Source organism: Aythya ferina (assembly GCF_964211825.1).
Source record: "Aythya ferina genome assembly, chromosome: 17".
In the NCBI taxonomy this organism is placed as follows: domain Eukaryota; kingdom Metazoa; phylum Chordata; class Aves; order Anseriformes; family Anatidae; genus Aythya; species Aythya ferina.
The window spans coordinates 15,779,509-15,805,957 of record NC_140316.1 but is presented as its reverse complement, the minus strand read 5'-3'; the positions used below and the strand labels follow the sequence as shown (position 1 = coordinate 15,805,957).

Below are 26,449 nucleotides of genomic sequence, written 5' to 3'. Positions count from 1 at the left end.
AATGAGATTAGTAGGGACCTGTAAAATTTGTACTTCTGAGTTTGTTTTAGGCTTTCAGCATGCTCAGACACAAAAGTGAATTTGCATTCATTGATTTACTTTTGAAGGTTATCACTGAAACCAGTGAAGCTAGAACCCTAAGTATTCCCTACTCTGTTTGTCTGTTGTGCAAACTGCATAAATGGACTGTGCAAGGCAGATGTTGCCTATATCCTGTATGTTTCACATTATTGTGCTAAAGTTTCAGTAAATATATGCTATGTTCCAGCTGCTTTTATAGTGGAAGTATTCTGAATATACAAAACTTAATAATATCTACATCTTATTGCTAGAATATTTTTTTTTTCCTTCTAGCATTTTCTGAGTTAAAATATTTGTATTAAATTTAATAAGCTATTCAGTATTTTAGTTCCTTAAATATGCTTAATGGAAAAGTTTGTAGAGCGAGGGTAACTGGTGATTTATATGAGAAAAGCTGACTTTTCAAATTTCATGACAAAGTACCACAAGAACAAAATCAAATATATAGCAATCCTGCTTATCATTAGTAACAAACGATATGAATTTACTGAACGTTCAAGATACATATGTAATCTGGTGTTCAGTAGCTTTCTATGAATTTCTTTCATGTTCTTAATTACTTTTTTTTTTGAGTCTATTATCAGTATTGTTCTTTGTAACACCTGGGATGATTCTGTATTTTAACTATACCACATGTATAAGTTTTACTTCATTTGTTTTTCTTTTATCTTCTGCCTGTTTGACGCCTCTCTGTTCCTGTAAGGAATAGTGGATAATTGTTCCCTTTACCTTTGCTATGCTTTTCTTCATTTTATAGACCTATGACTTGCTTTTTTCAATTATTTTTTAAGTTTTGTAGTCTTAGACTCTCTGTATTTTGGAGATTCATCCACATCTGGTTATCTGCTACCCATCTCCTACCTTTTCTGCTTATGTACTTTTATATTCTTGTCCCGTGGTGGTGGGAACAAAACTGCAAATGGTATTTAAAATGCAGTTCTTTCTACAGATTTAGAATGTCACAATTGTTTCCTCTTTCTTCTTTCTTTTACTGCTCTCTTTGACTGGTCACGACTACTGAGACTTTCTTTCCTTGAGAATTTTTCAGAGGTGTCTAGAAAGTCTTTTGTGAGGGATAAGGGTAGATTTAGGGCCAGTTATTGCAATAACAGCTAAGGATTTTTTCTTCCATCACTTTGCAGTTACTGACACCGGTTGTCATCTTCTGTTTATTTGCCGGAATATGCTGAAGATTGATCTGTGTTCTGGGCAGATAGTTTTAACATTTGGCTACTATTTTGTTTAATTAGTGTGCAGTTTCAGTAGCAAACATGCATGCTGCACGAGCAGTCTGAATTTGATCTCTGAGAAGCCCAGAAAGTTGTGTGCCACTTTCAGAAAATGAAATTGCCAGTGTCTTGAATTCATTAGGCAAATTTGCCCAGAAATTTGTGAATGACATCCATGCTTTGCACATTCCCATCTTTTCTCTCTCTAACATCCTTGCCAATATAACTTTGTATACGTTTCCTTTCCAATCCTGATGACTGATATATATATGGTCAGGAAACATGAGCAGACACCTATGGAAGAGGCAGCAGGATACCATTTCAGAGTTTAGATGAATTGTCTACATTGGTTGTTAATTCTTTGGAGTAAGGTGAAACATGCCCTTTACCCTGTATGTGTCTGACTAGTGGTACACTGGGGAAAATTCCTCCTAATAAACCCTGCATGTAACTGACTGAGGCTTTGAAATTTATTTTCCTGCAGTGAATCAACTCTCCGTGTAAATCATGGGGTTTCTGGGCTATTACCTGAGCCATTCCTCGCACATGGGTATTTCTTGGCTCCATTTCTCTCTGGTATGCCCTACCATCTGTGGCTTTCTGGCAACTAATTAGCTTTCTCAAGGTTTCCTAATGTTTGGTCTCGAACAACTGTTCATGTGTAATAGTTGCTAGAACTTCATATTCTGTTTTTGCAGCTTCTCAGGAAAAGTCAAACTGACCATGTGATAGTTTGTGGTCACATACACACTTACAAATGTGTGAGTGATCACGCTGCTTGTCATGAAGTGACATGTCCCCCTCAGTTGTTTGGGCTGTTGCTCAAAGTAGGGCAATCTACCTGCTAGTACTTGAGAATATATGAAGCTGCTGTTTGAAGCTGCTGTTTCTAAAGTTGATTGAAGTAGCAGATAAGTCGCCCAGTGCTTTTTAAAGGTATATGGCATATTGAATTAATTTTCAAGGGTGCAGAAATTTGATTTTTATAGTTTTTGGTTAGTTTCAATTTAGACAGGACAAGAAATGCAAAGGAGATTTGAGGTGGATATTAGAAAAAATAGTTTCAAGATGAAAAACATGAAGCAGCTGAAATGGGATTTCCCAAGGAAAACAAGGAGACAGGTTGAGTAGAGAAGTTTAGAAATAGTTTGGACAAACAGCTGTCAGAAAAAAAATTGAGTAGGAAGGAAAAGGAATCATAAGGAAAAGCAGAGATCAGTAGTTTCTAATTTATTGCTTTTTTGGTTGTTGTTGTTTGACTTGGAAAAAAAAAAAAGAAAAAGCCCGGAGGCCTTTATTGATACTTGAGACAGGAAGTCAATTTGCAGCTTACTTCCCTTTCCACCTGAAAATGTGACTCGGCTTACTCTGGTAATGTATTTAAGCCTGGCAATTGTTGTGTTGTGGTAACAATGTGATATTCTTAATCTTTTTCTGTCTGCAGAACTAAAAGTGGATAATACCTATTTCAACTATAGTTGAAATCTGTAGTCTGATCCTTTAATGACTACTTCCAAGTTTTGTGTTTCCATATATACATGTTACCTGTTGCCAAGTACAGTTACTGTCATTCATAACTGTCTTTTAATCAGAGTTGTACAGTGGTATTCTTGATGAATTGTTGAGGCTCTTTGAGAGACAATAGGGAATACATGACAGAAACAGTTGTTGACTGTTAATGACTGGTTGAGGAAACTAAAGAATGTTGAAAATTAGATGAGGAGAAAGGGTATACCAAAATCAATGGAACTAGTACTTTCTGCAGCTCATTTTACATCTTTTAGAGTTTTTCAATTAAAAGACTTAAAACAGTTTTTCTTAATTATTTTCTTTTGCCCGATTGATTTTGAGAATTCTGGAAGGGGGCTCTGCAGTGATGTCTCTTCCATTGCTAACGTAAACTGTATGCCCTGCTAATCTCTGCAAGTATACCCAGTTCCACAGACTCATCCTTCTCTTCCCACTTAGGAACAATTTGCAGCTTGCATTTGGCTGGATGTAGAGGTTTGTGAGCACATGTACCAGTGTAAGTTCTTTGGTTTGTAAACAATTTATACGTTCTTCTGTTTGTGCATGCACGTACTTCTCTATGATCTATGTATTGGATGGATATACTACCATCATCTTCTCATTCATACCTGCCATGTTTTCCAATAAACATTTTTACCTTGGGATTATGCTTGGTGTTGTAGAATCAAATCGTATGGCTGAGGAGCAAAATCTTGTGGAGTATAGAATACGAAAATAGGCAACTAGTCTTATGCCTGAAAAAGGTAGTATGTCTTCTGGAAGATACCCTTCATATGGAATATGTTTTCTAAGGCTCTTTTTTGCTGCTTCTGTACCAAAAAAAAGACAAATAATGAACAATTAAAAAAAAAAAAAAAAAAGTGATTCTGAATTCAGAATTTATTCTGCATTAATAGTGATGGCTTTAATTTCTTCTATAGTGTCCATAGAACACTTTTTTTCTCTTTTTCTGAGTAGCATTTCTCACCATTTACATGTAATTCCCCTCTTCCACAGATTTCTTTCTTTGGATCAAAATCTTTTGGAAGAAGAAGTCCTGACAGCCCCATGTTGAGCAAAGCTGAATTTGTTGAGAAAGTTCGACAGAGCAACCAGGCTTGCCATGATGGTGATTTTCATACAGCTATTGTGTTGTACAATGAGGCTCTGGGAGTTGATCCTCAGAACTGCATTCTTTACAGTAACCGCTCAGCAGCCTACATGAAAATCCAACAGTATGACAAGGCCCTGGATGATGCAATCAAAGCACGACTTCTGAATCCCAAATGGCCAAAGGTAAGAAAGTATTACTTTTCTGGGGAAATAATAACTCCACCAGGAGTATGTACGTATTACTAACGTAATGTAGACAACTGCAAATACTTCTATATTAATGGCTGCTTTTGCTAAAAGCTGCAGATAATAATAATTTGTGTTTAAAAGTTGTTTAATTTGAATTTCCTGCTGGCTATTAAACTGTTCTCTGTGTTTGGGGTATGATTCTATCTTACTACTTTAAACTAGCATCAATTTTTGGTTGCGAAGACCAGACGTCTCTTTTAAAAGTAGTCAGCTTTGAGTAGCATCCAGGAACATTTTTCTTGTGAAGTTCCTTGAGGTGTAGCATGGAGATTCTTATTAATAATGGAGCAATAAAGTCTTTCAAAATAACGTTCAAAGAGTTTTTGTGTATATTGTGGATAATCATTTTAAGAAATGCATACCTCAGCATTCTTAGTAAGATCTGATTATGCAAGGAAACCTTTTGTAGAGTAGGTGCTGTTGGTTGCCTGTTTCTTCTGAGACTGCTTCCCACTAGCTGCTGTTGATAGCTTCAGTAATTCTGACTGTTGGCTAGTACAGAGCCATCCGTTTAGATGCCAATTAATTTTAGCAGAATGTACTCCAGATTCCATTTCTCCTATCAATCTCTCACACAGTATTACTAGTCACTTTAGCTACAGATGCAATTTAAGACCAGATTTATTGCCCAGGTTCCTCTCCTCAGAAATTATGTCAGGTAGCAAGCATAATGTTCTCCATCAGCTGGAGTCCAAACTATTGAAGTTATGTTTCCTTTTATATATAAACGGATCACCGGAAGTCCTGTATTCTTTTTTTCAGTTGTTTATTAGCTTCTAGAAAAAAACATGCTTCCCTGTCCCCACCCCATCTTTTGGTAAAAAGTTGTTATCTTAAATTTAGAATATATTGAAACAGGAAACTGTACTTTTATACTCTTAAGTTTTTGTTTGTTTCTTTTGTTTTAAGACCAAAAAACTGCTTAAATAAAATGTTATTGAAAGTGTTCTCTAAGGCTCTCCCACTCATAATCACAAAAGGAAGACCATGGACCAGGGAAAGGCCTTCCCTTTTGTTGATTCTGTTTTTTGGGTTTGCCATCTTGCATTGCAGCACTTTTATTTTTCACATTTGATTTTCATGTTCAACCATTGTACTTTTATTTTTTTTCACTTTTATACCAGTACTTAATCTTTCTCCAAGAGTTTTAGTACATTCTCCCTGTTGTTTGTACTAAGCATCTACAATTTACAGTTTGTATCAGTTCACGTAAGCAAGAAACTCCTGCTTTGGTAGGGTGATGACTTACAACCTTGTAAGCTTCTTTTTTTCCTTTTTTATTTTTAAATATCATTAACTTCTGTCTTATGTTACAGAATATCATAAATTTTACGTAGTTTATGTGAAGGACTGTTAAAAAAAGAAAATTGCATTATTTTTCTCAGTCTCTTGATTTCCAGGTCAGCTGTCTGAATACAAGAAGTTAGAGCATAAAAACAGTGGTATATTTGTATAGTTTTGTATCTTATTTTTAAGAAGTCTGGTAGTGATTTGCTATAGAGCTCACTTAGATGAAAAGTTATGAAAAGACTTCATAAAAGAATATTTTCAAAATATGAATCGCAGACAGTTGTACAACAAAACCTTTGAAATGAATCATTGGAATAGATTTGTGGATCAAAACAGAAAATAAGATGGAATAGTAGATTTACTAGCTAAAGGCTGGCTGTGCTAAATGAAGACACTGTTATCAGTCTATCAAATAATACAGAAATAATATGTATAGATTCATCACTAAGATGGAACAGTAAAAAACAAACAAACCAAAACAAAACCATTTTTTAACATAAGTGAGACTCTTGTTTCAGAGAAAACCAGAAAAATGTATTAAATTAAAACTTACTGAATTTTATTAGGACTTACTGATTTAAAAACATGAAATAGCAAAAATAGAATTAAGATAGTTACTGTTAAGCATCCACCTGACCTTGAACAAACTCTATTTCTTTGTTTATTCTTTTTTGTATGAAAAGACAAGGAGGTACTTTTACAGGAAATTATTTGAGCCTTTTTGTTGGAAAAAGCAATGGAAGACTTAAAGGTTGTTGTTATAGCATATCTGTTCTTGCTTTATTGAATCAATATGTAAAGGATATCTTGCTCCATGACACAAAAAGTTTGTATCCTTGGAAGGTTACTATCAGTGAAAAATAAAAAAGTCAATGTAGCTTTTGCAGGTTTTTTTGTCCTGTGTGAAGGACAATTTATTTCTCTTTACATGTCCTTTCATGTTCTTTGTCAGTGTGCATTTTTTTTCCCCAGTTCTCCGAGTTATTTAAGTGAAAAAAACAATTTTTTAAAATAGTTTTCTTTGTTTCAAATAGTGTATGACTAGGAAGGGCATATTGGGAGTCAAAGTTATTAAAGTATCTATCTTGAGATAGAACTGGAACTTTATGTTTTTTTAAGGATTTTTTTTTTTTTTTTTGTATGGCTTTTATTCTCAATGTCATCGGAAAGTTTACCTTTCATTCCTTAAGAAGTTAGGATATTTTTCACCAGTATGTTTTGTTAAAGGATATCATTGTACGGATATGGCAGTGAAAACCGGTTCAGTGATAAAAAGCTAGATGAATAGACTTAATGTTCATAGTGGTGACAGAACTAAGTTTAGTACTCTTTCACTGCATTTGCAATTATTTAACAGTTTAACTAAATAGACATATAAGTTAAAATACTAGTTACGATGAATAGAACTGAAATACTGAAATCTGTTGGTGATTTTTTTTCCTGTTTAGAATTAATTTATTGTAATTAAGTTTCCATAAATTATCAGCAAGAGCAAAGAAAGGGGTCAATATCTGGAAAGACTGAACTTCTTCTCAAAAGCATATGCCTACTAATGCTGAAAACCACACCTCTTAGCTAAGCTATATTAATTTTTGGAGCTATTACCTGAGAAGGGGTGATTGTCTACTTTCAATGCATCAGCCATAGCAACTGCCTGAGTGTTATTATTGTATGTCAGTGCAAAAGATAAGCACTGATTAACTGTCATTACCAGTATGAGATGACTATTTATCTGTTTGTAGATGGTGATGGATTCTGCATCTCTCTTGAATGAGCTGGATTTTACAGAGGGCATTTTTGGGGGGAGCACAATTCTGTGAGAAGGAGACTGAAAATTGCTGGTACAGTAGAGGAGTTTTGGCATTCACAGTAGCTGGAGCTCTTGGGTAACTCTTCTTCTTTTATGGAAAAAGCACAGAGGAATCTTCATTTCTTTTTTTATTATTATTATTATTTTGTTGAAGGACACAAATATAAAAGAGCTTTCTGCCTGAACTGGAAAACAACTTCCTGTGAGATGAGCCAGAGGCAAGCAGATAGTCCTGACTACTGAGGGGTGTTGTTGTTTTGTGTCCCTCCCTCCTGTTTTGCTGGCAAATAAATAGTGTGGCTTCCCTTCCACCACCATACAGTTGCTCTCCTCTGAGACTACTTTGTGAAATACCAGTCATCTCTGTTTCAGTGGTATCAGTGGGAATGCCAGGTAGCATTAATGTGCTTCCTCAACTGTTTCTGGTTATTGGGAGCAGTGCTTATCCAACAGAGATGTTTTGGAAGTCACAGCAGAGACAGGAGATCCTGGTAAGGAGGAAGTTAAGTTTGGGTGGTATGTTTTCCCCATTTAAACAACTAGGTTTTCTAAAATGCGTATTTGTATTTTTATTACACAATTCTTTTTTTTTAATTTTATTTTTAACAGGAAAAAGTGTGCTTTGAGGGCTAATTAACTAATCAGATATTTTTTGAACACAGAAATGTTCAGGTTGTATTGTACTTCCGAAAACAGAAAGTATGCAATGGTGCTTATAAAGTTGTTATGGATCTAGATGATTGTTAGTCAAATAGTTTATGGTGGTGTGCCTACATAGTACAGGGAAGTTTGTGTGTGTGTGTGAGGCTTGTCAGCATGAGATAGCAGGACGGCACTGTCTGAAGTTGGAATGCTTATGTGGCATATTTCAACATCAAAATGTGCTTTATAATTATTTTATAATTCTGTTTGGTTCCTTTTGATAGAATGTAGTTAGGAAAATTTGAAACATGCATCCAAAACCTAAGCAATTTTATTAATTAGCCAGAAGAGGGAGCTTAACAGATGTAGCTCATAATTTCCATGAAAAATCTGAGTTTTAAATACAGAACCCAGTCTCCTTTCTCTTAAGGAGTTCAAAACTGGATAGCTTTTGAATCCAAGTTTTCTGAGATTGAAGTTACTAGTTGTATGGTTTGTTTTTTTATTATTAATCTTTATCTTGGGTATGCAATTTGTTATTATTTACTTTGCTAATTTTGTTAGCAGCGCATCTACAATTCTAATGGGGAATATCACAACTGGAATCTTGCATGTATTCGTAATAAATATATCTTTGTCCTGTAATCAAGGCAATCCATTAAGCTGATCCATACCTCAAAGGATGGCAAACATAAACAAAATAAAAAGCACGGTGAAATAAATCTGTGAAATGGGAAAACAGAAAGGAAGAAAGTGTTTGCTTTTGCTTTCAAACACAGTTGTTTCACCTTGAGTTTTCATACAACTTCTATTTCTAGTCAAGGTCCTGAGTTAACTCAAGTTTTGATGCTCCCCACACCCCCCAGGTCTCCCAAAATATTTTTCATGAGATCCTAACTGTGAGCACTTGTTTTGAACACTACAAAATGTTCCTGAAAAGTGACATGACTTTGTTTACCTTCTTTCTGCACCACTAGGGCACACTAGTGTACTGTATGCCCAGAACAAGCTCTTAGAGATATATGCTCCCATTGCAATTATGTTCCTGTGAACTTAAGAAATAAAAAAGACTACATTATGTGCCTGAAAGTCTTTATCTTAACACAGTGTGCCTCTCCCAGCCTTGAAATCGGTCTGTAGCAGATCAGAATAATTTGCTACAAGTCTTATGTTGTGTGACTGTTTATTTCAATGGTACATAAAACTAATGTTTTTAGTGTTTGAGAGGATTGGCTTGTAAGTCTTACTATTTTCAAAATACTTTGTGTAAATATCATTGAGAAATTGAAAGATAACAGAATATTTCAGGAATTAAGTAGTATTTTGGGAATACCCACAGGCAAATCAGATTAGGCTCATTTTGTTCTTTTGATGTCATGCCAAATGGTTTTGTTTGTTTTGCTGTTGTTCTGGCCCTAGAGAATTTTTATTCAGTTACTCAAGCTGCACAACTCTGAAAAGAATCCTAGACATGGTAAATGAAAAATAAGGGATATATTCTGTTACTCTGACATCTGAACAGCCTCTGCTTGGTTCTTGGTGGTGTTACGGATTTAGGTTTTATTCTGTTTTTATCCTCAAATTAATGGAAGACATACTGTGGCTTAACTGGTTTAGATTTGGGTCTAATTCTGTTAAAATTTGGATTTCACTAGTAGTCGCAAATGTATAGCAATTCATGCTTCAGATATAGAAAAATAGCTGGTCTCAGTGTTACGATAGCTAATATGTATGTATTGAAATGTCTACTCCTAATAAGAAAACAAAAACAATTCTATAAGGTACATTTTTACTAACTCTCAAGTAAAACTGTTCCACTACGGGTTGTAGGGTTAGCTTTGGAAAGTCTCTTAAGACTCTTGGCATAATTTTAGTTGCCTAACTAAACATTTCTTGGATTTTTGACTGTTTTTTACTAATGTATGCTATAGACAAACAAGCCTATTAAAAGTGCAACACAATTTTTGTTTTTGAGATAATCTTGAGATAATCTTGAGATAATTTTGATCTTCATAATGAATAGGTAGAATGTTTGTTTTTACAAATGTACAGGTGTAAGCTGAGACTGAATACTTCCTTGAGTCAAGTTTAGAGATGTTAGCTTATCTCACGTACTGAAATGAATTTTGCTTATTATGGGGGTGCAGCAGTCTTGCAGCTTGAGGATGCTCTCTTCTGCTTGTGTCAGTGACAAAGCTGTGCTTGATTCTGATCATGTATGGTTGTGCTGAGATGTGCTGTTGTTATTTGGAATCATGATTTTCAGTTCACATTTTGAGATGGTATCTGATGTATACTTAAGCATAGTCACTTAAGAATTTGCTGCAAGTTTACATACTGTGACTGTTTTTGTAGCAGTAAATACAGAGATGTTCTGATTGCGTACTTGGGCAGTGCTTCGTTTCCAAAGTCTGAGTCACACAGTAATTGCCAGGGACAGTTTTGCCTTTAAGATTTGTTATATTTAACTTTGTTTGCTTTTTTTTTTTTTTTTTTTCTTATAGCAACATTAAACCAAACTTTCCAAACAAAGAAAACAAACTTGTCTAGTATGCATTTTGCAAGCCACCAAAGGCACACAGCCTAGATTATATTCATACCAAAAGAATCGTTCTATAACTTAACTTTTAAAAACAAACAAACAAAAATCTATAGTGTGCACAGAGCTTAATAGTAAATGTTATTGTAGCTTTGTCTAAGTATTGTGGAATTTCCTAACTGCAGAAGTGCTTTCTGCATGTGATGAACTGGGGAAGGAGAGATTAAAAAGAAAATCTGTAATGGGAAATCACAGCCTTAGAGGCATATATGGGCATTTGATTAAGGTAATCTGTGTCCAGGTGTCAGCAAAGGAAGTAATATGACATAATGCTGCAATGTTTTTTTCCCTTTAGTATTCAAAGGGCATAACAGGGGGAAAAAAAAGAAGCTGCCTTTATTGAAAATAAGTGAACTCTTACATCATTCCAGTTCTCAGACTACAGGAAAAAGTGGCAAATGTGGCAGAGTAAGAATAAATTTGCATATGTCTTTATATGTAATTAAGAAGAATAGGAGGAGGTTTTAAGCACTCTCAGGGTTATCTTGATTTTATTTCTGAGTTTTGTGTGAGTAGAAGGATGTTGACTGAACAACTTAGTAACACCATCCTATTTGAAGCCCCAGATACTGGTGTTTGAGTATTAGTGTTCCATGAAGGGCACAACAGGTTGCTGAATGAGAGAGGGCCAACTTAGCTAACATTTTTGAAAGACGTGTCTCAGCAGTGGTCTGTGATTGCGTGCAACTGTTTAAGCTGCACAATGGATCAAAACTTTGTTTCTCAAAACAGTGGCATTTTTCATGTCAAACTGTTCTTCAGCTGTTAGAGAAAAGGTAAATACTCTGAAGAATTTAACTGACACAAAACGAATGCACTACGTGTATGCAATCTGAAAGTAACGACTCCCACTTTTAATCAGGCACAAGTTTCTCTTACTGGTCTTTGTCTACCTCCTCTGCTTCATTTAAAAATGTGGCTTTCTATGTGCGGATGGAGAAGAAATTTGAAAGGCAGAATAGAAAGAGGAGGGGATTTTGAACCATGAGGCCTTTGGGTATTTGAAATGCAGAAGGATTTTAGATATTGTCATGTAACTGTAAGGGAATTCAGCAAAATAGCTTGCATGGGTATTTTCTTAACTCACTCCAGCTGTTGATCATGTGACCAGCCCGTTTAAAAAGAAAAGGGACATTTGCTCATCCTCTTGTAATTCTGACTGCTTGCATATCTTTAGAAATTTACCCACATGCTGTAGCAATCTGTAACCACCTCAAATTTTCTCTAAGAACTGCAAGTAAAATGCCCACCCTCAGTCGTGTGTAAAATTTTTAAGCAAAGAATGTGACTTGACCATGTAATGTTTTTCATGAATAGGCCTCTTGTTTTTAATTTGATGAGCAAGGAACTTTCCAGTCCTGTCCTCCTGCTTACAATCTGTTTTTAATTTGGAGAAAGATGCATTCCATTTTTTTCAGGCACAAAACTGCTTAACAGATTCTTTTGGCTTTGCTAGAACTTGATGTGTTATGTTATCCTGAGATTTGTGCGTTTGTTTTTATCTTACCATCTCACAGAATCACAGCACAACTGAAGCTGAAAGGACCTCTGGACATCCTCTAGTCCAGCATCCACTGCTGAAAGCAGGTCTGGCTAGAGGAAGTTGTCCAGGACAATTGTCCAGTTGGGTTTTGAATATTTCTGTGGATGGAGACTCCACAACCTGTCTGGGCAACTTGTTCCAGTGTTTGACCACCTTTACACACACACACAAAAAAAAAGTTTCTTGTATAGCAGTTTGTATCCATTGTCTCTGGTCCATTCACTGAACACCACTGAGAAGAACCTGGTTCCATCTTCTTTGTTGTCCCCCTGTCCGGTGTTCATACACATTAGTAAGATGTGCTCCTCCACTGCACCTTCTCCAGATTAAACGACTGGAGGTGCCAGCCTCTGCTCCTATGACCGATACGCCAATCCCTTAGTCATCTTTGTGGCCTTTTTGCTGGACTTGGTCTAGTCTGATTCTTTCTTTCTTGTACTGGCGAGCCCAGAACTGGTCACAACACTCCAAATAAGTTCTTATCTTGTATACTCATTCTATGTAGGTTTACTTGTTAGTTGTTTTTTGCTGTTGTTATTGTTATTGCTGCGTATTGTGTCTTCTTCACATCCCTCTTCTTTTCTTCTTTTTGAGTAATCCTTTTTTTTTTCTTTTTCTTTTTTTTTTTTTTTTTTTGCTGGTGGACTCAAGGTGGACCAGGTACCAAAGTGAGCATCACTAATGCAGTGGTGAAAGAATACTCTGTTTCTTTGTCTATTTATGTACATTAAGACACTTTTACTTACTTTTTCTTATTTCATGTCCTTGTTGGGGTGGTTGTCTGAATTTATAGAGTGTTTTTTATTGTGATTAAGGAGCTGCGGTTGTCTCAACTTTCTCCACTACCCCCCTGTTCTTAGTGTTGTTTTCTGATGATACTCTTGAATAGAATGGCAAATGTGTGTACCCTTTTTAGTAGTTCTAAGTAACTGGGTTAGAGTTTGAAAATGTTAATTGAGTCTCAGAATACTATAAATCAACACAATCTGAGCATTTACTGTAGGCTTTCATTATTCCTCTGCATTTTCTGGAACCGGTTTTTATATGGAAGAAAACAACTTGAAATTATATTTTAAGGAATTGAGTTGCAATTTTTCTTCTCATTCTAAATGCTGTAATGTAAAGTCCTCTTTTGGGAGGTAGTAGCATTTTACTGCACAGTTATCCTCCTGGTGTCAATTGAATGCTAGAACTAGTTATACTGCAGTGTAGGAATGGCACAGTGCTTTTTCTTCCTCACAGATCTGAACATACAATGTGGGAAATGCAGAATTTTTCACTGTGACTGTAAAAAGGATTTTTGACATCCTTGATTTCTAATTAAGCTTGATTTGTAAGGGTAGGATTTAAGAAAAAATATCTTGTTACCTGCTCATTGAGAGTCAGGCACAGAGCCAGTGGACATAATTTTAAGAAACTTGGATTGTCTTCATCTACTTACAAAGTGCTGGATTTTGTACTGTGTAGTTTTAAGCTAAAACCTTGACATCTGTTGTTACCTCTTTTTCTTAGCTTTTCAAAACCTGAGGAGTTGCCAGATGACTTTTCTGGTCAGCTTTCAGCTCTTCAGTGTTTTTTGTTTGTTTGTTTGTTTGTGTTTCCCCTCAGTTTGTTTATTCCTAGAAATGAGGTTTATTCCTTATTTTTTTCCTCAGCAAGGAGTAAGTTCCCTCACCTTGGGGATTCATTTCTTTTGAAGAATTATCGTAGTGGCCATTAGTCTGCAGTTGAGGAATCATGAAGAATTATAATGAACAAAGCACACATCAGAGGGCGCTCCTCACTTAGATATTTCAAAAGTAGTGATTCTAAGATCTAACTTCAGTTGTATACATATATTCACATTTAGATATATCTAAGATAAATATTTTTGCAAAGTGCATGCTGTTCATAATGTTTTTAGTTTTCTTTGTTTTTAAACTGGATATGGCTGGTATGCAAGTCCTAATAAATTGGGCTCCCTGAAATTGTGAAGTGTGTTGCTTATGCAGAGGAATGGAAGGAGATCACCCATCTCTTATACATGCTTTCTAGAATGGTTTGCTTTAAAATTTATGTTATGTATACGGATTTGTTTTTCTTTGCAGTGTCCCTAAGGTCTTTATTCCAATTTATCATTACTTTTTGGTATATTTATGTTATTTACTGTTGTGATTAACCAAATCACGAACTGCATCTTGGATTTTTTTTTTGTTGTTTTATTATGTGGCAGATAGTCCTATTTTTGTTAGATGTTTAGCATCTTGGATTTATACTGGCTCAGTGGATTTGTGATACAGCTCTGGCCAACAGAAAGGCAACCCAAGGAGCAGCATTTGAGCAGCACAAGGAAGAGTCTCTTTAGACATTGTGGATTAAAGGTAGTGCAGTGAGACTTCCTATTTTTTAAGAGCTGCCAATAGGTGGCTGTGTGGCAATAAAAATCAGGAGAGGATTCTAGGATTCTGGGACTGGATTCTTCTGTAACAGACAAGAATGCCCCTGGAAACTAGCATTTCTTGTTTAGGTGTACAGTCTCATTATATAATGAGACATGCCCATCTCTTGACATGGGCAGGTCTCATCACAGGCCTGCTACCTCAAGCAGTCTCTGAGGAAATTAAATGAAATGGAGAGTTTGGGGGAACAAGTAGCCAAGAGAAAATAATAAAAATGGAGAAAGCAGAAAATCACCTTTACTAACAAGCTCACCCTCCCCCCTCCCTCTCTGGGATGGGGGAGAGAAATGGGAAAGTGAAGCCTGTGAGTTGAGATAAAGACAGTTTATTAAGAGAGGAAAATAGTAATAACAATAATAACAATAATGATGATAACAGTACTACTAATAATAATGTGTACAAACAAGTGATGCACAATGCAGTTGCTCACCACCCGCTGACCGATGCCCAGCCTAACCCCGAGCAGTCCGGCCCCCCTCCCCCAGCTAGCCACCCCTATGTATTGTTTAGCCTGATGTCAGATGCTATGGAATACCCCTTTGGCTAGTTTGGGTCAGCTGTCCTGGGTCTGTCCCCTCCCAGCTCTTGCTGCACCCCCAGCCTGCCTGTTGGCAGGACAGAGCAAGAAGCTGAGATGTCCTTGGCTTGGTATAAGCACTGCTCTGCAACAATTAAAACATCGGGGTGTTATCAGCACTCTTCTCATCCTAAGCCAAAACATAGCATTCTACTAGCTACTGGGAAGAAAATTAACTCTGTCCTAACTGAAACCAGGACAGTAGTAAATGCTTAAGTATATATACAGTGTACTGCACTGGGACAAGGTCAAGGAAAACCAAGTAATTAGCAGTGAGGCTTGCTGAGAACTTTGTAACATTAAAAGCATGTTACTCTGACTTACTGGCCTTTCAACAAGCACCGGGGATTTATTCAGGAAACAGTATTCCTACCATCTCACTTCCCTGTATCTATGTAGGGTGTGAAGTATACATGGTAATGTAAACGTAGGAAAGGCAGCACAAGGCTAACTGCTTCACTAGATCTAGGCATTGTCTGACTGAAGACTGGCTCAAACTAATTAGAACAGGGAAGAAATGAGTAGCATTTCTTATTATTTCTATAAGTCTTTTTTTTTTGTCCGAGAGCACTTAAGTCTTAGTCTCTAGTCTGAACTGCTAGACAAAGCATGTTGCATCTCCCTTTTGATACAAGTATCTTTGTACATGTTTTCTCTTTTGCTCCAAAAGGCAAATGATAAAGCCCCCTCTGCTGTATGGAATGGCCGAAATAAATTACTAAAAGTTTGTCTATTATCCACCAATAGAGAATTTACTCTAATATGAAATAAACGAAGTTGAGCAGTATTGTAGTTTCTGTCATATAGTGAATAGATGCTCCAGTTTATTTTCTGTATTTAAGTTAGTTTTGAACTCTTTCCTTCTCTTCCTTCACCTTGGAATGTGAAATTTGCCTCTTGAAGTTGAATAACTGAATCTCTCTCGAAGTGATGAGAAGACTATCATAAGACCCCAAAAACGAAATACAAGATTTTGAAGCTGTAATGTTTTATAATTTCTTATGGCTTTTCCCTAAGTTGGCAGTGGTATGCAAATTCCTGTATTGCTTTTCTCATTCTAAAGCTGTTGTCTTAGATCCAGCTTATAGAAATAATAGAACACTTGAATGTTGATGCATATCAAAATGTATAATAAAGACATCCTTTTTGTTTGTGTTCATTTATTTTTTTTTAATATTGTTATCAAACTGTGTATCTGATAGATTTGTGTAGTCTTGTATTGGGCATCAGTATGGGTGATGTTTAACATGCTTGATAGGCCTTTAACTGAAAACTATTCCTTTAGTTTTGTGTCTAATAGAACTAATATAGTTCAGTCATATGTTAGATGGATCTCTGTTCACTTCCCCTAGTGGGAAAACTATTTTTTTATTTGGACGAATGTTAAATTTATAGTTTTATGATGCATTTTTAATGGCCTTCAAAAATACATGCTAAGCCCAGCTTATTCTGGATGCTAACAGAGAGCGGGAATGTGTTTTCAAACCATTGTTAATAGAACCTCATCTCATATGGGAAATGGAAAGGAACCTTGCTGAAACACTGCATTAAATAATGCATAATTTTCCATCATTCAGAGCAAAATAGATTTCATTTCTGCCTTGGGTTACGTAGCTTGTATTTTAGTCACGGTGGCCTGCTCGCAGGCCTTTTTCCTCCACTAACAAAATGTCAAAAGCAATGCGATATCTAACAGAAGGGAAATGTGAAGTATATAAAATGTTTAAAAGAGATTTTTTTTTAAACCCACATACTCGCAAGCATTAAAACACACGTATACAAGTAGTCTGTCCAGCATCAGTTCTGTGCAAGAGGGAGGATAAAAGATGCTGGTTGTCAGGTCCTTACTTCCTTGGGTTCCTCTCAATAGTTGTTATGGGGTGTTCCTTTGCTGCAAACTCGTAGTGCTTCATTTTCCATAAACCCTAGGCAAAATTGCTTTTCATTGTCTGGTTTCTGGGTTTGAAATGCGTGTCCGATTTCTAGGTGGGCCATTAAGAGAAGGAATGGCATCTGTGATGTACTGCAAATTTGTTGTTATTCTCAAGTTGTTAGAGTGCAGGGTCTTGGGTTGATCTGTGCTGTGGTCTGGTCAGAGTATAGACCTTGTGGTCATGACATACTGCATTCCTCCATGTTACTGCTAGAAGTGACAAGATAGTGTTCTTCCTTATTAATCTGTTACTCTTTTAACCCTTGTTCTTCTGTTTTCTCCAATACTTTTGCACATGCATTTTTCTGCTGATGTTAATATCTCTTCAGTGGCTGTTTATAGCAGTATCTTTTCATGTAAAATTGTTGCATGGCATTAAGTTCATAATACATTTCAATTTACTGAATACTCTCGGCTTTCATTATTGACCTTTCTTGTGCTGCTGCTTGTTGCGTAGCCAAAGTTAGGCTGTGTCTTTCCCTCTCAAAATGAGGTTATAAAACGAAGTAGAAGACAAACAGTACAGATTTTACTTTCGTAGCACACAGAGCTTGTCTGCTTCAAAAGCAGTCTTTCATGATTATTCTGATTTAGAGAGAGTAGGCCTTATAAGATCATAGGAAGACTAGGCAGATCTATCAGAGGTATTTTTAAAATCCTGCTGAGAACATTCAGAACATGACTGCCAATGCTGCCATCAGTTCAGTCTAAATTCTTTATAGGATTTACTTTATCTTCTGTTTTTATTTTTGTTTTAAAACAAACAACCTCCTCTCCCCCAAAATCCTGTTAATAACATGAGCAGCTTTTCAAAGGGAACTAATGAGGGTGGTTAGTGAGGGATGGAAAAAGACTGCTTTTGTCTCTTTGAATGCTCTGTTTTATTCAGGTAAAGCTAATAGATGATGAATGTCAACTCTTCTTCTGTAAGAATTGACATGTGGGATCAGACTGAAGGTCCACATAGTGGAATATCGTGCTTAAATACTGCCCAATATGAGACACTTAAGGAAGCAGGATGTGCTGGGTGAGCCTTTTCCTAGCAAACATTGCTACCCAATGGCTGTCAAAGAGATTCAGGGGCTTTCTGACCTGGAGGTTTCATCTGAGCTGTTGTATTTTCATCACTGATGGACTTCTCAAGAACTTATCATAATTTGTGAGCCCAGTTGTCCCATGGAACCATAACACTCAGTAGAAGTAAGTACAGTAATTTTTCTAAGTAGTGTGTGGGGAGAAAAAAACAAAACCCAAACCCTAGCACAATCTTGGTTTTATTTCTGTTATCATGGTAGCTTTCAGATTGTGTTTTGCTGGACAGCTCCCCCGTGAATTGGACAGAGTATCATCAGGGGGTCCTCTCTACGTTACTCAGTTGGACTTCTGGAATACTTCAGGACAGAAATTCTGGACAATTTCTCATATTTTATATTTATTTATTTATTTATTTTAGCTGGATGGTTAAGAACTGGAAAACAAACAAAGCTGACTATGTTTAGTCAGTGCATGCTTTGTGAGCTTTGAAAAGATGGCTTGCCATTACCTGAAGTTGTTAATGAAATAAATATAATTTTGTTAGGAAATGGCAAGGAAATTTTAAAGCTAGGTATCACTGCTCTCATTTTATGGATGGAGAGACTGAGATTTGCTTTAAGTCATCCAGCTGGCTTCTGGCAGGCCTTGAAAATAGGATCTAAAACTCATTAGTCACAATGTGTACTAAGCCTGCAATTTTTCTAAAATCACATGGTGTATTTACATCAAGATTTGAAATGGTAAAGTGGCCTGCACTGACTTAAGAAGTACTGGAATTTGCAGTGTGGAATTTGCATTTAAAGCCTGTGAAAGAATGGGATTGAAAACAATGCAAAAATAGCATTGTATGTTTAAATTTTTCCAGATTACAGGTGTCTAGTGCTAAAATAAGCAAGGTTTTACAAAAATTAAGATTTTTTTTTTTTTTAAGTTTAAACATATGTTTGAAATATTGCTACATCTTGTAGGAGACAGACAAATGATAAGAATTAAAATTAGTATGGCATCTGAATTTTTGGCTATTTAAAAAAAAAAAAAAAAAAGCACATCACTGGTCCTGCCATAGCCACAAACTTGTCACAAGACAGTTTCATATCTTTTTGTGGATTGGTATTTTAAACTGGAAAGTATTTGGGAGTGTTCACATTTTCCCCACCAGAATGCTATTTGCTGCTGGTGACAAAGTACCATGGATCACTGTTTTGTTCAGGTGCAGCAGTTCTGTTGCCCCCTTGTGTGTAGTGTACCACCTGCAGTCACAACTTCCTGGACCACTCTGTAGATTCCATTCTTCCTCATGAAGCACTGTCTTACAGAGAAATAATATTTGTGATACTTTTGGTTCAAGAAGATTTTAATCAGGGCCTGTGTTTTTACTGGGCAAAAGTCCAATCTTAACAACTAGAAAACTGTAAGAAAGCACTTTTTTTACCCCCCTCTCCTTTTTGGAGAGGGAGAAGTTTAATTTTTCTGATACTCTTAATGTTACATTACAGGCAGGTGGGGAAAGAGTAAGGGTGAAATCCTGTGACTATGTTGTAAACGTAACATTTAGCCTTCTTAAGTTATCACACAACAGTACAGGTAAGCTTCTTGATCCTTTAATTTTTCATTGCTTGGACATCTTGTTTTTGCCTTCAACAGTTCTCCAGCAGTGAGCCACGGTGCAATTGGAGGTGTGTATCACTCATTGGAATTTATTTGAATGACAGTTTCCCTGAGTCCTCTCCCATGCTTTTGGGCATGTATGTCAAGCTTCAAGGCCTCTTACTGCTTTAAATTTTTGTTAGGAATGTGGACTAATAATTGGACTCTGGAGAATGCATATGTGCCACATGTTGGTATTTATTTTACGTTGATGCATTTGATTGTTAAGTTTGCTACCAATACGTTCAAGGAAATTATATTTTATCATGTGTGTGGCAGATTTGAAATACATGCAACTGTATTTCAGGGAGTATATTTTTCATGATTTTAGCAAATGGATGCTAAATAAAAAAATGCTGGCTTCTTGGATTTGGTTGCAGTGTAGAAGTGCCTAGAAATAATAGATTCCGTGGCTGTTTGGAAAAGGACAGCTATAGCACTGAATCTCAGAGAGCAGAAAATATGTGCACTTAACTGCAGAGGGAAATGCTTGGTATTGCAATGTACACTCATTAAAGCTTTGGAAAGCTGTAACAGAATGGGGAATGCAGCAGAAAAGGAATGTGAATGAGAGGAGTGTGTATAGTAAACATAACTTTTTAGGGAGTCTAAACTAATGATACAAAGAATAAAAAGGAATTCAGTTGCCTGTATGATTTCATTCACTCCCACATTTATTCTGCTTTTTCTCACACTTGGTATACATTGAAGAATGGTACTGATTCTGAAGCTTGTCTAGAGAGGAGCAGCAAGCATCGGAACTATTAGTTAATGGTCCAAAACAGCAAGCCAGTTCTGGCTCAGAAACATCCATTGTCTCTTAGTCTCACACAATTTCTCCTCCTAAACACTCTCCTTCTCCCCCCCCGTCTTGTCTCTCTCACCCACACCACACTAAATCGACAACAATAAAAATTACTTTTCAGAATGCTTGAGACTATTAATTACAATGATAAGTCATTTCTGGAGCTATAAACATTTTAAAGCATTTATAAATACGTTGCTCATTGTGTTGGGCTTTGTGCTTGATAAAATAGGAAAATTTAAAATTAAAAAAAAAAACAAACAAAAAACTTATTTGAATTAATGTTTTGTAAAATTACACTGCAGAACAGAAAGAAGCAACTTCTGTGTAGCAGATTCACAAATCTATGTTTAGTAATTTGAGAAAATAAGACATTTTTTCCAGTAAGGTGAGTGTGGTGAGCTAGCTGGTATTCTGTATTCTGAGACCTCTGTAGGGTACCTGCTTAGTTTGTTTTGCTTTATATCATGCTAGAAGAAGCTGTTTATGGCTTACTTCAGGTGCCTATGCAAACATTTAAGTATGGCTACAAAACCCTAATGGCACATGTAGTAATTTTGCTACTTAGTTCATTCCTTTTGGCAAATACCCCAGTTACTCAATACCTGAATGAAGATCCAGCCTCTTCAGCTGAATGGAGAACAAATTATGATTGGAAACACACGCTTGTTAAGCCCTGTTTCTTCTTCCAGGAGAAACTATAGAAGTGAACAGCAGCATACCTGAAATATTGTGTAGCTTTCAGGTTCAGTGCAAGACTGTTTGAGAAGCTCACTCTGTAGATGAGGTATTTAGAGTTGTGTGGGAACTTCATCTACTATCTTTTAATCAGGTGGCAATGATGAAGATGGAAAAACACATACTCTTTGTGATCGAGAGGTACAAGGACTTTATCACTAGCATTATGCAGGAACCAGATGCAAGAAAATTTTGTTAGTTTTGGAGTATTTCCCAAACAGCTAAGCATCTAAAACTTGAACAGTATCGAATAGATTTTTATTTTACTTGCAAACAATTACAGGATATATTTCTCCAGTAACATACAGAAAGCTAAATTTACAGTTAAGAAGTTGAACAGATATGCAAAACAATTGACTTTTAAAAAACAAGGCACCCTCGCAGTCACTTCCCCTAAAAAAACTTGCTTTTTCACACAGACACACACACACACACACACACACACACACACACACCCCGCCAAAAAAAATATAAAAAATTAACCATCTGCTCATTAGATGTGTTACAAATGGAAGAGTTGGGATGGAGCTGGTGTGGTTTGCAGCTTTTTGGCAGATGCTGAGGAACCTAAGTAGGGTTTAGTAGTTCTTTTCAATAATAATAAGCGGTATAGACAGGACTGTATCGGAAATAACATTACCATGTGAGAGCTATTTACATTCCAACAATGCCTATACTGCACGCATAACAAGTTTAATAGCCAGCAAAGAGGCCTCTACCACATGTTGCAGGCAAGTTAAGTACTGGAAACCATTGGAAGGCTATTATGAAATTTCTGTTGTTCACACCACTGCGAAACTCAGTTCTCTATGAATTTCAAGTCTAAATTCCCCTCTTACCATAACATGTAATACCAAAAGCAAATGTGTAGCATAGCTGCTTTGCTTCTGCAGGAAGTGCACACTTTTTGGAACAAGGTATTGGTCTTAAGATATGTAGGAGGTTTTATCATTGAAATTTTCAAATTTGATTGCCCGACTGGGCTGAGACTCATGCATTCAGTACACAGTTCGCTGGCTGTAGCAACTGAGGAGCATATGGGTGGTACATTCCGGAGTCTAGTGTTTCATGGTTAAGCTCTAGTTAGAGGGATTTTAGGCATCTTAAAACTACAGAGAGCTTTCAAGATAATTCCAATAAGCTTTAGGCAGCTATGGGTTAATATTCAGTCTTCCTTCCGAACATGCTTAAGGTATCTTTCTGTTGTCAAATCTCTCTTCCTTATATTCAGAAGAGTAAAAACCAAGGAAATATATTTTCAACTCTACTTTTTTTTTCTTTGTTGTTATTGTTATTTTCATTGTTATAATTGTGACTGAACTGGGGGAACCAGATGATGAATTTCAAAGGATTAACATAGATATTTTTTGAGTGAGTTTGACTGGACAATATTGTAAGCTTAGCTGGAAAATATGGATTCCATGAATATTCTGGTTTCTACATAACCGGATAGTAGTTGATGGTGAATGATTAGTAGTACTCAAAATGTTGACAGAATTTTGAAAGATAAATACGTAAATAAAACTGGTCTTGATTTTGAAATGAAAAGGATAATTGCTAATAGAGAATATGATGAATTAAGATTGATGTCTGTTGATCTGGTATGTACACCATCCACAGCTGTCACAGTGATAGTCAAGACTTGTGAGTGATTCAAGCGTATAGTGAAGGAGAATACCTCTTTAGACAACGTGGAGGGAAGTGGGCTGACACAGCTCTTAAAGGATGGCCTTGCTAGCTCCCTCTGTTTTGTTGTAGCCATTTCAGTAGGTGAATTAATCATGTAGTGTTATGTCTCAATCCTGAGTTGCTGTAATGCATTCTAATTAAACATGTTTAGTGCTACAGCTCTAAGATCACCAAATAGCTTTTCTTCTACTGATGGTTTGAGACTTGTCAAGAGTAACCTGCAATGAAAACAGTTACAGAGCTAACATTCAGGAAGACAAATTCTGTTCCTCTTACACTTGCATACTATTTTTCTTCCTTGAAGTGCTGGTACAAGTGAGGAAGGTCCAGAAATACTCAGAACTCCCTGAAGTGCTGTTAAAACAAACAATACTTCTAATAGCAAGTCCAGGAGTGTAAGGTTAACCCTTAGGATCTCTTCCTTCTTCCAGTCTCTCTTAAAGCTGATATTTCTAGGGCCTTTTACTTTACAGTTAGGAATCTCTCTGTCTGGTGTGCTGCTTTCCCTTCTAAAAGCAAAATAGAAAATAAATAATGACTAGAATGTCATATGTGACAAAAAAAAAATACTTGAGATTTTTCTGGTCAGAGAAGTAGTATAAATAAAACATACGCTTGAATGTGGAAATTGCCACATAGTTACAAATAAATAATGTATCTTAGTCTTTATGAATACAAAGAAAACAATGTAGTTTACATATTGATCATCACTGAAAAGATGCTAAAAAAATCGTCCTTTATGTGGCATAATAGTGGGTGAAAAAGAACTTTGCAAGGTGAATCAGTATGTCAGACTAAATTACAAGAAGTTCAGTGGATAGTGTGGAATCTGTTTAAAGTAATTATTACAAGTTTGTGGAAATTAGTTCCAACGGCTTGTTTTTGTTTTTGAATGTTTTGTTGTTTTCCAAAAAATCCAAAGAAACCACTTACTATTTCTTAATGTTACTGTGGATATTTATCAGTATGTGGCATGATTTGGTGCCTAGGGATATCCCACTTGGAATGCAGAAGTTGGTAGAAGAGCTCCAGCACGGTATGTTTTCCTATCAACAAGAAATTTTGGAGGAAGCAGGGATGATGGCCTATAACCAAGTAAGATCTTTAAAAACAGATTAAATAAACTTCTGTCAAATACAATTCAGCCCTTGGTGACTAGCCTGTTGTTTAACAGGATTAAACAGATGGCCTCTTGATGGCCTCTTGAAGTCAATTTCAGAAATGTTTTCAAGTATTTTTGCTTTTTTGTAGCATTATATTCTAAATGATGATCTTTTTATGTTATGTTTCTGAAAATCACGTGTTTTTGGTTTTGTTATTAATCTTCTCTCAGGTCTGTTTTAACTGAATGAAACTAGATTAATTACTGTAGCCAGTAGACTCCCTACTGCTTGGTGGACTGGAATAGTTGCTCCATGTCTTCAATTTTATTTTTCTCCTATGTAAATGCATCCTATTTGCCTGTTTTGCTATAACATCATAATATTACTGATTAATCTACTGTATTTTCTTTTTTTTTTTTTTTTTAATTTAAACTGCTGCCTAATCAGCTGTTGTTTGTTTTTGGTTTTATTTACATATTTTTTCTTCACAGAAACTTTATCTTTTATTAAACTTCATAGATGCTTTTTAATAGCATTTTATCATTTCATTAAAAGTATCCTCTATTTTGACTTTGTCAAAAAGTCAACTTTTTATAGTTGACTTTGTCTGTGATAGTGCTTTTAGTTTCACCTAGCTTGTCAACTTTTACAAACTAATAAAATTACTCTCCAATTTATTGTGCAAGCTTCTTGAGTATGTACTGATTGGTTGCTGATCTAGTGTAAACCTCTGCACTTCTCACGTATTTATTTTCAGTCCAACGGTGAAGTGTTTCTGGATAACCGTCTCTGCCTGTACATTACCAAATTTCGTTTCACTGTACTGTTTAACCATGTTTCTCTTACGTTTGATGCATACACAGTATTGTTAAAAAGCCTTAATATAACCAAAGTGCAATAGCTACTGTATCTTTCTTATCCACAATGCCGTTACCATGTTAAAAGAAGAGAATAGTTTAGTTTGAGATTTGTTTGGGATAACAAAAACAGTTGCTGGCTATTGGTTAAGCTTGTCATGTTGTTTCACTTACCCTTACAGATGATTTGTAAGATCTTTTGTTCCATTGTTTTTCCAAGAATTAATGTTAATCCCACAGTCTTTCAGGAATACATAAAGTTATATGCAGATTGCTCTTAAACTGCGTGTCTGTTCTCTCACTAACTTGTATTTCATTAGACCCAACTGATCTGGAATCATCTGACTTAACTGATTGATCTTAAATGAGTTCTGTTTCTATTCTAGCCAGAATTATCTACCCCAGAATTGTTGGCATTAATTGTGTTTCTGTAGTTGACTTCCTTAATTGAATGCTAAAAGAATTCCAGTTTTAGGCTGGATGTTAGGAAGAACTTCTTTACCGAAAGGGTTGTTAGACATTGGAACAGGCTGCCCAGGGAAGTGGTAGAGTCACCATCCCTGGAGGTCTTTAAAAGACGTTTAGATGTAGAGCTTAGGGATATGGTTTAGTGGGGACTGTTAGCGTTAGGTCAGAGGTTGGACTCGATGATCTTGAGGTCTCTTCCAACCTAGAAATTCTGTGATTCTGTAAGAACCATCAGTAACTGAAGGCACAGTGACTAATTAGTACAATTAGCTGCTGCCAAATGCAGCAATTGAAGCTTGGTAGCCTTTTCTTAGGATAGGAAATAGGAAGAAAGTTGCTGTTTTCAGTGACTTAAATCATGAAAATACCTTCTTTTTTTTTTTTTTTTTTTTTTTTTTTTCCCCTTGGAACATAAGGGTTAGGAACATTAGATATCTGGAAGCACTTTGGCCAGCAAATGGACTGCTGTTGTTTTGAGCCAACATGCTTGTTAATGTTTGATACATCTAGCTTCTAGCTTTTGTCATATCTCTGTGGGTAACCTTTGACTGACCCATGACTGATGAGTTGGCTGTGTTGCACATTGAACTATTTTGCATAAGAAGAAAACTGAATTCTTCATTTTGAAACCAGAATCTGTTGCAATTTTTCTCCACCTTTTGAATTGCTTTAGAATTGACAATGAAGCCTATTTGAGTGGATTCAGACCTGGAAATGGTGTTTTTGTCTCTATTAGAGGATTTATTGCAATGAAGTCTTAGAACTGTGCTTATCTCCTGTTATTTTGTTACCAGTTACAGTATCTGCATATGTATTTCCTTTTACTGACTTTTGGGGGGACTGATAAAAGGAGATGAAGGAAAGAGACAGCTTTGGTAAGCTGCAGAATTTTTACAGTCATAAGAGATGTTATGTGTATAGAGAGACAGACAAACAGATCACTCATGGTCTGAAATTGCTGTCAGGTTTTAATTACTGAAAAGTATTAACATGAGAGATAGAGCTAGTAAAACAGTTAGAGGTGGTCCGTATTGCCTCTGTTGCTACCCTGGCAACTCAGTGTCCCACAAGTAGTAAAGTCCCTGCTAGTTTCT

General features: G+C 36.1%; 1 protein-coding gene across 2 annotated transcripts in view; it reads left to right on the top strand.

Moving 5' to 3' along the window:
* TTC28 (tetratricopeptide repeat domain 28) overlaps positions 1 to 26,449 on the top strand; it is a 150,960-nt gene that overhangs the window by 2,512 nt on the left and 121,999 nt on the right. For both annotated transcript variants that reach the window (XM_084538758.1, XM_084538757.1), the window contains exon 2: positions 3,837 to 4,115. In XM_084538758.1, coding sequence (XP_084394884.1) covers positions 3,837 to 4,115 — 279 coding nt within the window. The remainder of the gene's footprint in view (positions 1 to 3,836; positions 4,116 to 26,449) is intronic.